Raw genomic sequence first — 13,856 nt, forward strand, 5'->3', positions numbered from 1 at the left:
GAGGCAATGAGATCTAGTGCCCAGGGAAAGAGGTTGGCCTTAGCTAGAAGCTTGGAAGATAATCATAGAAGAAAACGTAGAATACATCAGCATACACGCAGGTAGGTTACAAAAGTGCATTGGGAGGTTGATGATGTTCTCTTCTGATTACTTCCATATTCTTGCATATTTATTAAGCTACCATTCTGACCTCACAAATTAAGACTGAAAGTTCCTTTCCTGTTTTATCACTGTACTTCACCTTGATTTCAAGAAAACCTACATCATCCAGCAATTACAACTGTGTATGTGTCTTTCTTCCTCTAAGAGCTGAAGGAGATCAGAAACCATATCACTTTCTTTATTCTTCCATTACACTCAGTATAGTGCCTGACACACAGTAGGCACTCAGTAAATATTTGATGAGCTGAATTAAATCCAGTACATTTGCTCTCTCTCAGTTCAATTCAGTTGCTCAGTCATGTCTGACTCTTAGCAACCCCATGGACTGCAGCACGTCAGGCTTCCCTTTCCATGCTCTCTCCACATATGCTTTAACCTCATTTGCTTGAGTCCTAAGAAGCTACTAAGATGATCTCTGCTATGAATTGGTGGTCAAATTATTTGTGCTTCTATGTAGTCTGTTAGACATTGTATTAGTTATTAGTGAATATGATACTCTTAAAAACACAGAAGCTTTGCTTATTTTTACAAAGACTTGGACCTTAATCAGGCATCTTCAGAAGGGTTATGATACATGTGATGATGCAAACAACTACTTTTATTATTGACAGATAGTGTTCAGTTTGCCCAATTACTTTTTTTTTTTAAGAAGAGAATAAATTCACTGCAATAGACTACCATAATCTGAATTTATGGGACTCCATGTGAAATCATGCCCTCTGTTTAAAAAGTGCCAGAGAATCATGTTAGAACCACTTAAGAAAGAACGGATACACAACAAACTGGTTTGTGCTGTGATAGAAAATGTACCTCCTTACCTAGTATTTTATTAAGACTTAGAAAAAGAAGAAAAAAGAATCTGAAAATTAATTGATTTTTTACTGTATATCTTTTAGCAGGCTTCAAGTGACATTAAAATTAAAGTCAAACATAATAGTTAGCTGGGTCATGTCACACGGATGAAGTTTATAGATACTCTTTCAGCAGGATATTCAGTTAGGCATATTGTTGAGGATACAAACTCTGAACTTGAACTTGCATCCTACTTCAGAGGACTTAGTTTTTTGTCTATAAATGGACAAGATAACACTATCTACCTTGTGTAGCTGTTATGAGATTAAAATAAATTAATGTCTATAAGGGTGCAACATAATATCCAGAATATCAGTAAATTTTAACCACTTTAATTTATTTTAGTAATGATGATGATGATGTTAAAACATGCAGGATGCATCCTATTCTAGGTTTTCCATTTTCTTTCTTGGTACACTTTTTCTTCTTGCCTAGTAAACTTTGTAATCCTGGTCTTTCTTCCCTGTCCATTTGCCTGCTGTAGGAAAATTGACGGGACCAATGAGGAAGAAGGTAACATTGAGCTGAATGAAGAAGGGAGGCCAGTGCAGACGTCCAGGCAGAGGCCCCCACTCTGTGACTGCCACTGCTGTGGGGTCCCTAAGCGCTACATCATTGCTGTCATGAGTGGGCTGGGGTTCTGCATTTCCTTTGGGATTCGGTGCAACCTTGGAGTTGCCATTGTGGAAATGGTCAATAACAGTACTGTATATGTTGATGGAAAACCGGAAATTCAGGTCAGTGTCTGTCTATGTCTATGTCAGTGTCTTTTGGCAACAGCTGTATTAATGTTTTAAATTCTTAAAGTAAAACACATAGGGGACTACCCTGGTGGTCCAGTGGTTAAGACTCTGCACTTCCACTGCAAGAGATGAGGGTTTGATCCCTAGTTGGGGATCTAAGCTCCCCCATGCCACATAGTGCAGCTTAAATAAATAAGTAAATAAAATGAAACTTTAAAAAACATATAGGATCACAAAGAAAGCCATTTATTTTAAATACAGATAACAAACTATTTAAGAATTGAATTTGTGATATAGAAACATATGGGTTTCTTTATGAGCACATCAGATGACAAAATCTAGCAATGGGTCTAATAATTTCTGTAATTTTGGTGTTTGAAGGATGAACAATAATTTGAGATAATGGCAACAGCCATCATGAGATACAAACATGTTTATAATTTCCTCTAGTAATAAAATTACAAGTCTTGATAATATGACTGGGGTTTGTTGCCTACATTCACAATTATAGGAAATACTGCTTTATTAGTTACTAGCAATAAATATGCTGATTTTTCCCCATCCAAGTTCATAGATCCACAGGATTCCATCCACAGACCTAGTTAAGAATCCTGGTAAAAGGATAGAATGAGGTAAGCATCAAAAGAAGGAGGCAACAGGTAAAGCGAGGTTAGGTCATGGAGAGCCTGGCAAGTCTAAGGTGAGTCAGGCGTGGGCTTTAAGCAGAGAAATGGTGCCATCAGATCCATACTCCAGGATGATCACTGTCCAGCCAGTCATCTCCCAATGGATCCAGTGGATCAGGACTGGAATGAATAGAAGCAGAAGGCCCCATTCAAAGGATACATACACCCATTCAAAGGCTCTTGTAGTCATAAGCAAGCCTATAGTGACGTCACTTAAACAGTACTGTTTTCATGAATCACTGAAAAGATAAAATCTGATTTGTTTCTTAAATGAGAAGCCTTGAGAAATATTGAGATTATAGGAGAATAAAATAAAAATGTATTCCCAGTGGATACCCAATATATGTTTCATTGTGTTGAATGCACACACTGGAATGACTCATGTGGAAATCCGTTTGCAGAGAGACTTCTAGCACTGTGTACATGACCTTTCCAAAGTACTTACTACCCCTTCTCCCCGAGCCCTGGCAACCATAAGTTCATTTTCTCAGTGTGAGTCTCTTTCTGTTTTGTAAGTAAGTTCATTTGTATCTTTTTTTTTAAGATTCCATGTATAAGGGATGTCAAATATTTCTCCTTCTCTTTCTGCTCTGATTTACTTCACTCAGTGTGACACTTTCTTGGTCCATCCCTGTTGCTGCATGTAGCATTATTTCGTTCTTCTTAATGGCTGAGTAATATTCCATCATGTATATGTACCACATTTTCTTCATCCATTTCTCTGTTGATGGACATTTAGGTGGCTTCCATGTCTCGGCTGGGGCTTCCGTGGTGGCTCAGATGGTAAAGAATCTGCCTGCAGTGCCTGGGTTAAATCCCTGGGTTGGGAAGGTCCCCTGCAGGAGGGCATGGTAACCCACTCCAGTATTCTTGCCTAGAGAATCCTCATTGACAAAGGAGCCTGGTGGCCTACAGTCCATGTGGTTGCAAAGAGTCGGACATGACTGAGTGACTAAGTGCACGCGCGCGCGCGCGCGCGCGCACACACACACACACACACACACACACATACACACACACGCCTTGGCTATTGCAGACTGCTGCCATGAACATGGGGTGTATGTATCCTTTCAGATCATGTTTTTCTACACATATATGCCCAGGAGTAGGACTGCAGGGTCATAAGGTAGCTCTATGTTTAGTTTGTTAAGGAACCTCCATGTTGTTCTCCATAATGGCTGTACCAATTTACATTCCCACCAACAGTGCAGGAGGGTTCCTTTCTTGCAGAGAGACTTCTAATAGTTCTGCAGTCCCTACCCATGTTTGGGAAAACATTTAGATCAGAGTTTCCCAAACTGGTGTCTGGACGCCACTGTTCTGTAGGCTGTGCTTTGAAGAAGGTGTCATATGAACTAGGAACCTGTACTGTGCTGTGTTCCATGAGAATCTCCAAGAGGGGGCTGTGGTGTGCATTATTTCCTGGGCTTAACTGCAGAATGCTTTCCTTCACACTGTGTCTATCAGCATTACCTGGAACAGTTTCTGCCAAATATTGGTTAGTGAAAATTTGATTTCAGTTCATTAAAAAGAAGTCTTTAGTTGGCCTGCAGATTTCCCCACCCTTTTTCTTTTTTAACTAAGAGATTATTCTACCAGAAGAAAAGGGTACCATGGAGATTCTTCTAACCATTCTCTTTTTTATGCCACAATTGAATCTGTTTTTAAAAGGATATCCTGGTTGTTTATTTTGGGGGAGAGGGGCAGGGAGGGCAGTAGAGGTGTAAGAGGGATGTCATACATTTTTAAAATAAAGAATGATGGACATTAATGAGGTTTCAGATGTGTATCACATGCATTCTGGCAGCCTTTTGTGAGGAAAGGCAGCTAATTAAACTTGTCTGCTAAGGCCTGGAACAAAATGAGATGCTGGTTTGCATTTGTTTGTTGCATGAAAAGATAGGCCTAGGTCAACAGAATTTGCTTTGAGGCAAATGGAAAAGGCATTTTGATAAACTTAAGGAACAATGCTGTGTGTGCTCTTTGGTTTCTATGGTTTTGCCCTCTGGAGTCTTAGAGAAACTGATTAAGATCTAAAATATGCTTCACATCATTTTCTCTGGCCTCATAAGTAAGAGTTTAGTAGCATTTCAGAAGTTCCAATTTATAGCAGGCCATTTCTCACTTATCCAAACAGAACAAAGCTGAGATATCATCTGAATGTGTTCAACCCAATGGCAAAGATTTCACTAATTGTATCAAGAAAGCCTCTCAATGGCTGGTAATTTTGTTTGGTTGGCTTTATTGGAGAAAAACTAGATATTTTGCACTGAGATATTTTTAAATCTTTATTTTCAACAGAGGGAGAAAAGTAAGTAGTATGAATAGGTGTATGTGCTCAGTTGCTCAGTCATGTCTGACTATTTGCAGCCCCATACACTGTATAGCCTGCCAAGCTCCTCTGTCCATGGAATTTTCCAGGCAAGAATATTGGAGTGGGTTCCATTTCCATGTATAAATAGGTAGGCCTTGCAAATAACTGCCATATATTCTGCTAGTCGTATAAACGGTAGCTTCAGTTGATGCGTGAATCATAATCATTTTTTTAGTTTAATAATTATGAGTTTTAAGACATGTGAATCACTTAGAACAGTGTCTGGCATGTGGTAAACAATAAATGACTGAAGTTTGAGAAACTTGGAAATTAGTTCTCATTACCCTCAGGGAAAATCCGAACTCCTTCTCATGAATCATGAGCCCTGTAGGGTTAAGAAGAATTGGGCTTTGGAATCTGCCGGACTTGGTTTCAGACTTGACTCTCTTGTTTATTAGCTCTGGGACCTTGAGCAAGTTGCCCTTCTGTCCTGGTCAGGGATTGCTGTTGCAAAGAATAGAAATGGGAGACCAGCTCAAGTTAAAAAGGAAATGACTGTAGGGCTATAGGGGATCTCAGGAAAGTGAAGGGTGGAAAGCTATCTGCTGTGTATGCTTGTGCAGTCTGTGCCCTAGACGAGGGAGCCAGCCTGAGGTGGGACTGAGATCCAGGCTGTACCGCACTGTGGGGAGGATAAGGAGTCAGGAGGGGCAGAGTGGAGCCAGACCTCACGGGAACTAGGAAATCCTCAGCTTACTCTCCAACTTGCTGGCCTTTCAGGGTCTTGCATCTACTTCTCTCTGAGTCGGCTCCATTCTCTCAGGTCTCTCCATGGACTGTTTTATTTTGTTTTTTCTTTTCCATGGTATCTCACTGCTCTCCAAAGCCAAAGTTCCTCAAGCTGTTCCCTTGCTGGGGAGCTGACTTACCTGGCCCTGACTCCGATGGAACTTGTTTCAAGTGGCAGTATTGTCTAACCAGAATCTCTGGATTCAGATTAGAGAGAGAAAGAAAGAAGAGAGAGAGACAGACAGGTAGGCTGAGTCTAGCCTATACGTTGGCTCCCTCTATTCAGGTGTCCATCCACAGTCACAGGGGAGAGGCCCTTGGCACTGAGGGGAGGAGGAGAATCCTCTTAGAAGGAAATGTGAGCAGGGAGGTAGGAACTGGCATTTCTAGAAACTCTTTACTAAGTCTCATTGCTGTATTGTGAAATGGGAATAAAAGGCCTGGTTGCAGATCAAATGAGATAATCTGGTACCAATATATTAAACACCTCTATTACTTTCCTAAAGCTGCTGTAACAGATGGCCATGAACATGAGGCTTAAAAACAATGGGAACTTAGTCTCTCATAGTCTGGGAGGCCAGGAATCAAGTCAACTTCGGAGGGAGCCACACTCCCTCCAAAGGCTCCAAGGGAGAATCTGTCTTTGCCTTTTCCAGCTTTGGCGGCTCCGAGCGTCCCTTGGCTTGTAGCAGCATCACTCCAGTCTCTGCCTCCATCTTCACATGGCCTTCTTTCCTCTATGTCTCATGTCTCTCCCTGCCTTTCTCTTACAAGGACACTTGTCATCACATTTAGGGCTCAGTTAGATAATCCGGAAAAACTCACCTTGAGATCCTTGACTTTATCACATCAGCAAAACCCTTTTCTCAAATAAGACAGCATCTATAGATTCTGGGGGTTTTGTGCATGTATCTTTGGGGACCATTTTTTCAGCCTAATACTATCTATGACATAGCACCTGGCTTATTATAAGAATTCATACACAGGACCATTATGATTCTCATGGACTCAATGATAGTGAAAGTCAGTTCTTGGCAAGGACAAGTACTTTTCTTCAGGTAACTTTGTCCAAATGGAAAGAAGCACCATTCTGTCAGAGGGAAAGACATGAGCAAGGGACTATGTGATTAACAGTTAGTTGTTGAATAAAGTGGATCCCTCTGTCTTGGATCTTTGGTTTCGTGGGGGCATTCTGTGACTCAAGGCAAGGAAGTCTAGTCTCTACTTCTTAGTGAGAAAGTCAAGTCTCCACAGCAATGGAAAGAATATAGATTTTTGGTAAGAGGTCTTGGTCTTGGCTTTCTTTACAACTGGTTCTATGACTTGGGGCAAGTAAATTAATCTCAATTTCCTCTTCTATAGAAAATGATGTAATTAACTCTAGGTATTGTAAAGAGGAAATACATGGAAAGTGACTTAAAATCATGTCCTTCTTTGGCTCAGTGCTTCCATCTCTCTTTGAGTAAAAGTTAAGGTCCTTATGGTGACTTAGAAGGCCCTTCATCACTTGAATTTCTCCTGTTTTAATGCCTGTTATTCTCTTCCTCATCCATCACCCTCCAGTTCCTCTGACATCTGGCTATTCCTCTAACACACAAGACACATCCTTATCTCAGGGCCTTTGCACTTGCTATTTCTTTGTCTAGAAAGCAATTTCTTCTGATAAGGAAAAGCATCACTTGCTCCCTTTCTTCCTTTAGGAGTTCACTCAGAAATCATTTCTTCAGTGAAAGCTTCCCTGACCACTCTATGTAAAATATCTCCCTACTTCACTCCTGCCCAACATTTTCTGTCCCCTTCTCTGTTCATATTTCTTTCTTCCTCACTGATTACCATCTAACACAGTAAACACCTGTATATACTTCCTGCCATCCCCACTGATATCTTTGTGAAAACAACAATTACTGTCGTTGTTCACTGCTATATGCCCAGTATCTAGTACAATGTGTGGCACTTAGTATCATAAAATAAAAATTTGGTGAACTGATTTGAATGAATGATGGTTAGGTTCATTTTATTCTTGAGCTTCAACTTCCTAGTCTACAAAATGGGAACTACAGTGCAGAGCATAAGCCAATATTACCTGCACTGTGATCTCCTAGAAGGCAAAGGCAACACTTGAGTTTGTGTTTATACTATCACCTGACCTGGCACACAGGAAGCACACGGTGCATATTGAATAAATGAGCAAATAAGTACACGACAATTTGTGACAGGAAAACAAAATGTGATGAAAATTCATAAAAGGTACTATGTTGATAATTAAGAACTCTTACTCCATAACAGGAACATCTTGGATTTTGATACCAGTGCTTTACAAAGCCCTTCATTAATTTGGCAAATATTTACTTGCATCTTCTATGTTGTAGACACTTGTTTTAGGTACAGAGGTTATAAAGTCAAAAGGACACAGCTGCCACCTTAGAGTCACCTGCCACCTCATGTAGGAAATGGACATGTGACAGGCTAGTTTGAGAACAGGGTGGGTGCCATGACTGCAAGAACAGAGGTCTGTGGGCCAAGGCCTAGGGAAAATGACCACTTCAATTGAGGGCAGCTGAGGAGCTTTCTCAGAGAGGGGAGATTTGTGAGAAATCTGAAAAGGGTGAGTTACTTTGCTGGGAAAGAGAGTGAGGAAAGGCTCCAGCGGTTTGGGAGTCGTGTAAGGGTGTTTTGTTGCCACTGTCATCATCATAACGACAACAATAGCTGCTAACATGTACTGAGTCTACACTGTGCTCCAGGCATTACACTAATGCGTTAAATGCAAAATCTCTAGGCAGAGGAATAAGCTACTAGAAATACTCATGGCATTTATCCCTAGACATCCTATGGGTAAGTAGGTTTTATTATCTTTATAAAGAAAAGAGAGGCATGACTGTCATTCCCTTAGTGTCTGACTAAACTGGTACCTAAATAACCCAATAAACCTAGAATTTACCTTTTGTTTTCTTACAAGTTGTTTTATTTTCTTCTTAGCCTTCATCATTTTTTTTTAACTTGTTCATAGTCTCTCCTTTCTCTCACTAGAAGTTAGGCTCAATGACAACAAGGACTTTGCTGTGTCCCTGCTGTCATTGAGGCCCCCCATCAATATTTGCAGAATATCCCTTCACTGTTCACCTGAAACTATCACAGCATTGTTAATCTGCTATATCCCAATACAAATTAAAAAATTTAAAAGATATTTGCTGAATTTAAAGGAGGGAAAGAAAGACTTCGTAGGGTTATTATATAGGATCATCAGAGAATGATGACAGGCAAGTGTTTTCTTACAAACCAAGTGTATCTGATTTCTCATTTCCAGACAGCACAATTTAACTGGGATCCAGAGACAGTGGGCCTTATCCATGGATCTTTTTTCTGGGGTTATATTGTGACACAAATTCCAGGTGGTTTCATTTCAAATAAATTTGCTGCGAACAGGTAAGATAAATTGATTTAACGTGAGTGCTACATAGATCATAATGTGGCTTTGTATGCTTTTATCAATTCACAACTGGCTCTCAGTTTAGGGGTGCAGAATGATAGATAGAAGTCATTCCTAAAGATATGATTCACAGACATTGATCTTACATGATCCTGTTCTTAATCTCTTTTTGTTTACTTTTTTGTTTAATCTATCTTGCAATTCTTTAACTGATTATGTAGTTAAAAAAAAATCAACTGTATCTGAGTCTGGAGCAACAGTTTCTGGACCCTAGGTAACTCACTTGGTAACCTCTACTGAGTTCCTCTTTTTCCCTGGACCGCCATTTCCTCATCTGTGAAATGAAACATGGATTAGATTGTGTCTGAGTTCCCTTTGACCAGTGACATTCTGTGATGCTGTTTACTATGTTGATATTATCCTGTACTATACTGGTTTTGTCATGTGAGCAGGAGGGGCTTGTCTCTAGACTGTAAGATGTCTTTCATACCCTTGCGATTCTATAGGAAGTGTTTGAGCAAATAAAAGTAGGTCCAAGAAAAAATGAGCTGCCTCAAGGAGCAGTAGTTCTCTGTTACTAAAAATATTCAAGCAAAATATGATGGCCACTTGGGAGATGTGTAATATGTATATGTACTAGAAAAGAAGTGTACTAGGAGAGTACTAATTATTTCCAGGTCATTTCTGATTGTAATTGACTTAACATATATGGATTTTGTGAAGTGTATATTTTATGAAGCAGTATTTTTCAAACTCTAAAACAGAACTCATTAGATGGTAATAAAATCAATAGTGATTTACCAATATCTACTTTTCTAAAAAGAGAGAGAAATAAAAGGAAAGATAATCAAATAGAATAGAAAATATCTTAGCTCATTGCACATTTTAGAATTGTATTTTGGAAATTGTTTTGGTTACATCTGTGTGTTATAAGTGTGTGTTGGATTGCAATATAAATTTTATTTTGTTATATGGATCAAGAAAAAAAAGTCTGAAAGTCATATCCATATGTAAAGTCATTTCTATGAGCATGACTCATATTTTACTTATGTTCTTATCTAATTTGTGTCCTTTATTTATTGTCACTTGCCTGTGGTATTCTTCTTACAAAGTGATAAAATCCTGGTTCCTATGGTCTTTGAAGTCACTATTCACACTTCTGCCCTAAAAAGAAATAACACATAATAATATTTCCCAGAATATAAAAGATATGAAGCATCATTAGCATGTGTGAGAAAGAAATAAAATGATGCCTGCTCTCTTTTCCTGGGACACTCCTGTCCAGGCAAAGAGGAGACACACAGTACTTGGCAGAAAGCTGTGGGGCTGAGACAGGTACCCAACCTGTCCTGTGCTTGGCTGGTCCCAGGACACAGCAGGCTTCTCAGAGAGTTGGCATCCCCATCTGCTAACATGAGGATGGAACTGGGAAGCAGGAGATACAACCCAAATGTGCAGAAGTCATGAGGTAGCAGTCAGAATGGATCATTCGGGTAGAATCTAGAAGAATGGTGGGTCTCCAGTAAGTTTACTTCATGCAGGTCAATCTCAAGCTTCTGGATCTTATCTAGGCAGAACACCCCTGTGCTGCCCCCAACCTTCCTATTATTGGCCCAAGGACTGGGGCTTGGGAATCAAAGCAGCCTGACAGCCTAGCATGGCACACCCCAGACCCTAACGCATCTGCTTCTCTATTGGTTTATGCAGTGATCTTCCATGAACTGGTAGATTTGTTCCTGATGTTTGACTACTGTGCCACGTCCATGGTGGGCCTGCCCAGTAACACAGTGTTTTGGTCCCTCAGGGTCTTTGGGGCTGCCATCTTCTTAACATCGACCTTGAACATGTTGATTCCATCTGCAGCCAGAGCGCATTATGGCTGCGTCATGTGTGTCAGGATTTTGCAAGGTTTAGTGGAGGTAAGAGACTCTTTTCTTAACAAATTTTGATATTATTGGCGACAGCATGATCCTTTAGAAATTTTAATTTTTGAAGAAAACCTCCTTTATCAGTTTTCCTATCTCCCACCTTATCTGGCTATCTGAACTTTCTGGTTATGATTATAATTATGAATACTTTAATTAAAATTCCATGTGTGATTCCAAATTTATACACAATGAAGGATCATTGCACAGAGTGCAGAATTTCAGATGAGCCAAGAGTGATCTTAGAGGTAATTTAATCCAACCACTTCTGCTTAATAAATTTTGAAACTGAAGCCCAAAGGCTTCAGTTCACATAACTAAGGCTCTTTCCACTAAAACAATTTAAATGGATTTATTAATAAACCTGTAAATTTCCAGGGGTGCAGTCTTCCACAGAGATTTAGCTTGATGAAGTGGGTAGCATAATATACAACCAGAAGGTAAATATTTTGTACTTTTCTGGCCTCACTGTGGTCTGTTGCAACTTCTCAACTCTGCCATTGTTTACAAAAGCACCAGAGATATATAAATGTGTAGGCATGGCTACTTTCCAGTGAAACTTTTTGGACACTGATATTTTTTATTTCATATGATTTTTACATGCCAGGAAATGCACTTCTTTAAAAAAATTTTTTTCTGGTCACTTAAAAATTTAAAAACCATTCTTTGCTTGAGGGCTGGACAAAAACAGATGGTGGGCCACATCAGGCCATAATTTACTACCACCTGATGTAGAGAAATGTTTCCCAAACTCAGTCATTCACCTCTAACCGTTGTCACATTTGTCATATTCACACTATGATTCATACTGTTACTTGCCTATGGTTTTTTCCTGGTCAATTAACTTAAAAACAAAACAAAATAAAAGAACCTCATCATAAGCAACAATATTTTTGATATCATGGGTTTAATGTGCTAGTTATATTTTTCTAAAGCACATTAGAATGTATAAGTAACAATGATAATAAAAATATAGGTTGTTTTAGTACTTTAAATCCAATTCTTATCCCACTGAAGGGACATATACCACACTTTGGAAAATACTAACACAGTAGAAAGAACATGATATCAGCAGCCCTGAAGACTAGAATCTAGTCACTTAATGGCTGTCAGCCTCAGGTTCCATATCTTTAAATGACAGGATGGATCAGCTGATTGTGGAAATCCACTTCCATACTGATATTAAATAATAAGAAGAAATATGAAGACCCCCTTCCCTATTCTCCACCTTGCTTACCTTTGAACTGGTATTTGAATTTTAGCATCTCTACTGTGAGTCAAAATAGCTGACACATGTTATTTAGTTTCTGTAAGTTGGGCTTTTATATTGTAGTGTCAAAGAGGCAAAGTCCAAGTTTTAAACACAAAAAGAAACTGGAGTCAAGTCAAATCATCCATTTTCAACTGTTTTGCCAGGGTGTGACATACCCAGCATGTCACGGGATGTGGAGTAAGTGGGCACCACCTTTGGAGAGAAGCAGACTGGCTACAACCTCCTTTTGTGGTGAGTATATTGGAATAACAGCAAGTTTCATATAGGAATGCCTTTGGCTTTAGATGAAGACCTTGCTAAATAGAATTAATTATTTCACATAACAGAAGTCCAAAGGCGAATGGTTGGTGGCTAGTGTTGATTCTGCCTGTAACTGGCCTGTGATCTATCCAGGGCCTGTGCATGTTCTGACTTTCTACCCCGCTGTCCTTAGAGTGATAACTTTTTGCATTCATGCACATTCCTCGTGTTCACAAAATGACTACCACAATTCCAGGCATGAAGTCCACACTAAAGGCAGAAAGAAGAGGGGATGGCTGTCCTAACCACCTCTATTCTTTTCATCAGGAAAGAAAAGCTTTCCCAATCCCCCTAGCAGGCTTCCAGTTTTATTTGCTTGGTCCTAACTGTGTCATAGGCTTTACTAACTGCAGAGAAAGCTGGGAAAGCCAGTGCCCACCTTTGCTAACATCTTTAATAGAGAAAAGTAAGAAAATAGTCATTGGAAGTTGTTGTAGGATTAGCCAACAAATATTTCCCAAAGTTGAAAGTAGAAGATATAGAATAGGTAAGGCCCCAGTCCTCTTCTTTTTACAAATGGAGAAATTAAAACTAAAATTTTAAATCTCGTTTCCTTGAACTAAAATAGAAGTCCAGTGACTTGCTCAAGATCACATAGCTACCAAAGAATGGAGCAGGAGCTAGAACATTGGATTCTTGATTCAAAGCTTTCCTCACACTACTTTGTACACACTGTCATCAGTTCAGTTCAGTCGCTCAGTCATGTCCAACTCTGCAGTCCCATAGACTGCAGCATACCAGGCCTCCCTGTCCGTGTCCTCCCATCACCAACATCCGGAGCCTACTCAAACTTATGTCCATCACATCGGTGATGCCATCCAACCATCTCATCCTCTGTCATCTCCTTTTCCTCCCACCTTCAATCTTTCCCAGCATCAGGGTCTTTTCAAATGAGTCAGCTCTTCCCATCAGGTGGCCAAAGTATTGGAGTTTCAGCTTCAGCATCAGTCCTTCCAATGAATATTCAGGACTGATTGCCTTTAGGATGGACTGGTTGGATCTCCTTGCAGTCCAAGGGATTCTCAAGAGTCTCCTCCAACACCACAGTTCAAAAGCATCAATATTTTTGTGCTCAGCTTTTCTTATAGTCCAACCTTCACATCCATACATGACCACTGGAAAAGCCATACCTTTGACTAGACAGACCTTTGCTGGTAAAGTAACGTCTCTGCCTTTTAATATGCTGTCTAGGTTGGTCATAGCTTTTCTTCCAAGGAACGAGTGTCTTTTAATTTCACGGCTGCAGTCACCATCTGCAGTGATTTGTCATAGAGACCATTTAATCAACTTTTGCTATTATCTTCCAGAAAAAAAAAAAAATGAAAAGGACATGATCCATTTTACCCAAAAGCAAATTAATAGTCCTTAAGTACTGATGTGAC

General features: G+C 39.7%; 1 protein-coding gene across 1 annotated transcript in view; it reads left to right on the forward strand.

Annotated features, from left to right (window-relative positions):
• SLC17A8 (solute carrier family 17 member 8) overlaps positions 1 to 13,856 on the forward strand; it is a 39,459-nt gene that overhangs the window by 5,189 nt on the left and 20,414 nt on the right. The window contains exons 2-5 of the mRNA XM_069581052.1: positions 1,499 to 1,751; positions 8,854 to 8,972; positions 10,781 to 10,895; positions 12,318 to 12,405. Coding sequence (XP_069437153.1) covers positions 1,499 to 1,751; positions 8,854 to 8,972; positions 10,781 to 10,895; positions 12,318 to 12,405 — 575 coding nt within the window. The remainder of the gene's footprint in view (positions 1 to 1,498; positions 1,752 to 8,853; positions 8,973 to 10,780; positions 10,896 to 12,317; positions 12,406 to 13,856) is intronic.

The sequence above is a fragment of the Ovis canadensis genome, chromosome 3 (assembly GCF_042477335.2).
Source record: "Ovis canadensis isolate MfBH-ARS-UI-01 breed Bighorn chromosome 3, ARS-UI_OviCan_v2, whole genome shotgun sequence".
NCBI lineage: Eukaryota > Metazoa > Chordata > Mammalia > Artiodactyla > Bovidae > Ovis > Ovis canadensis.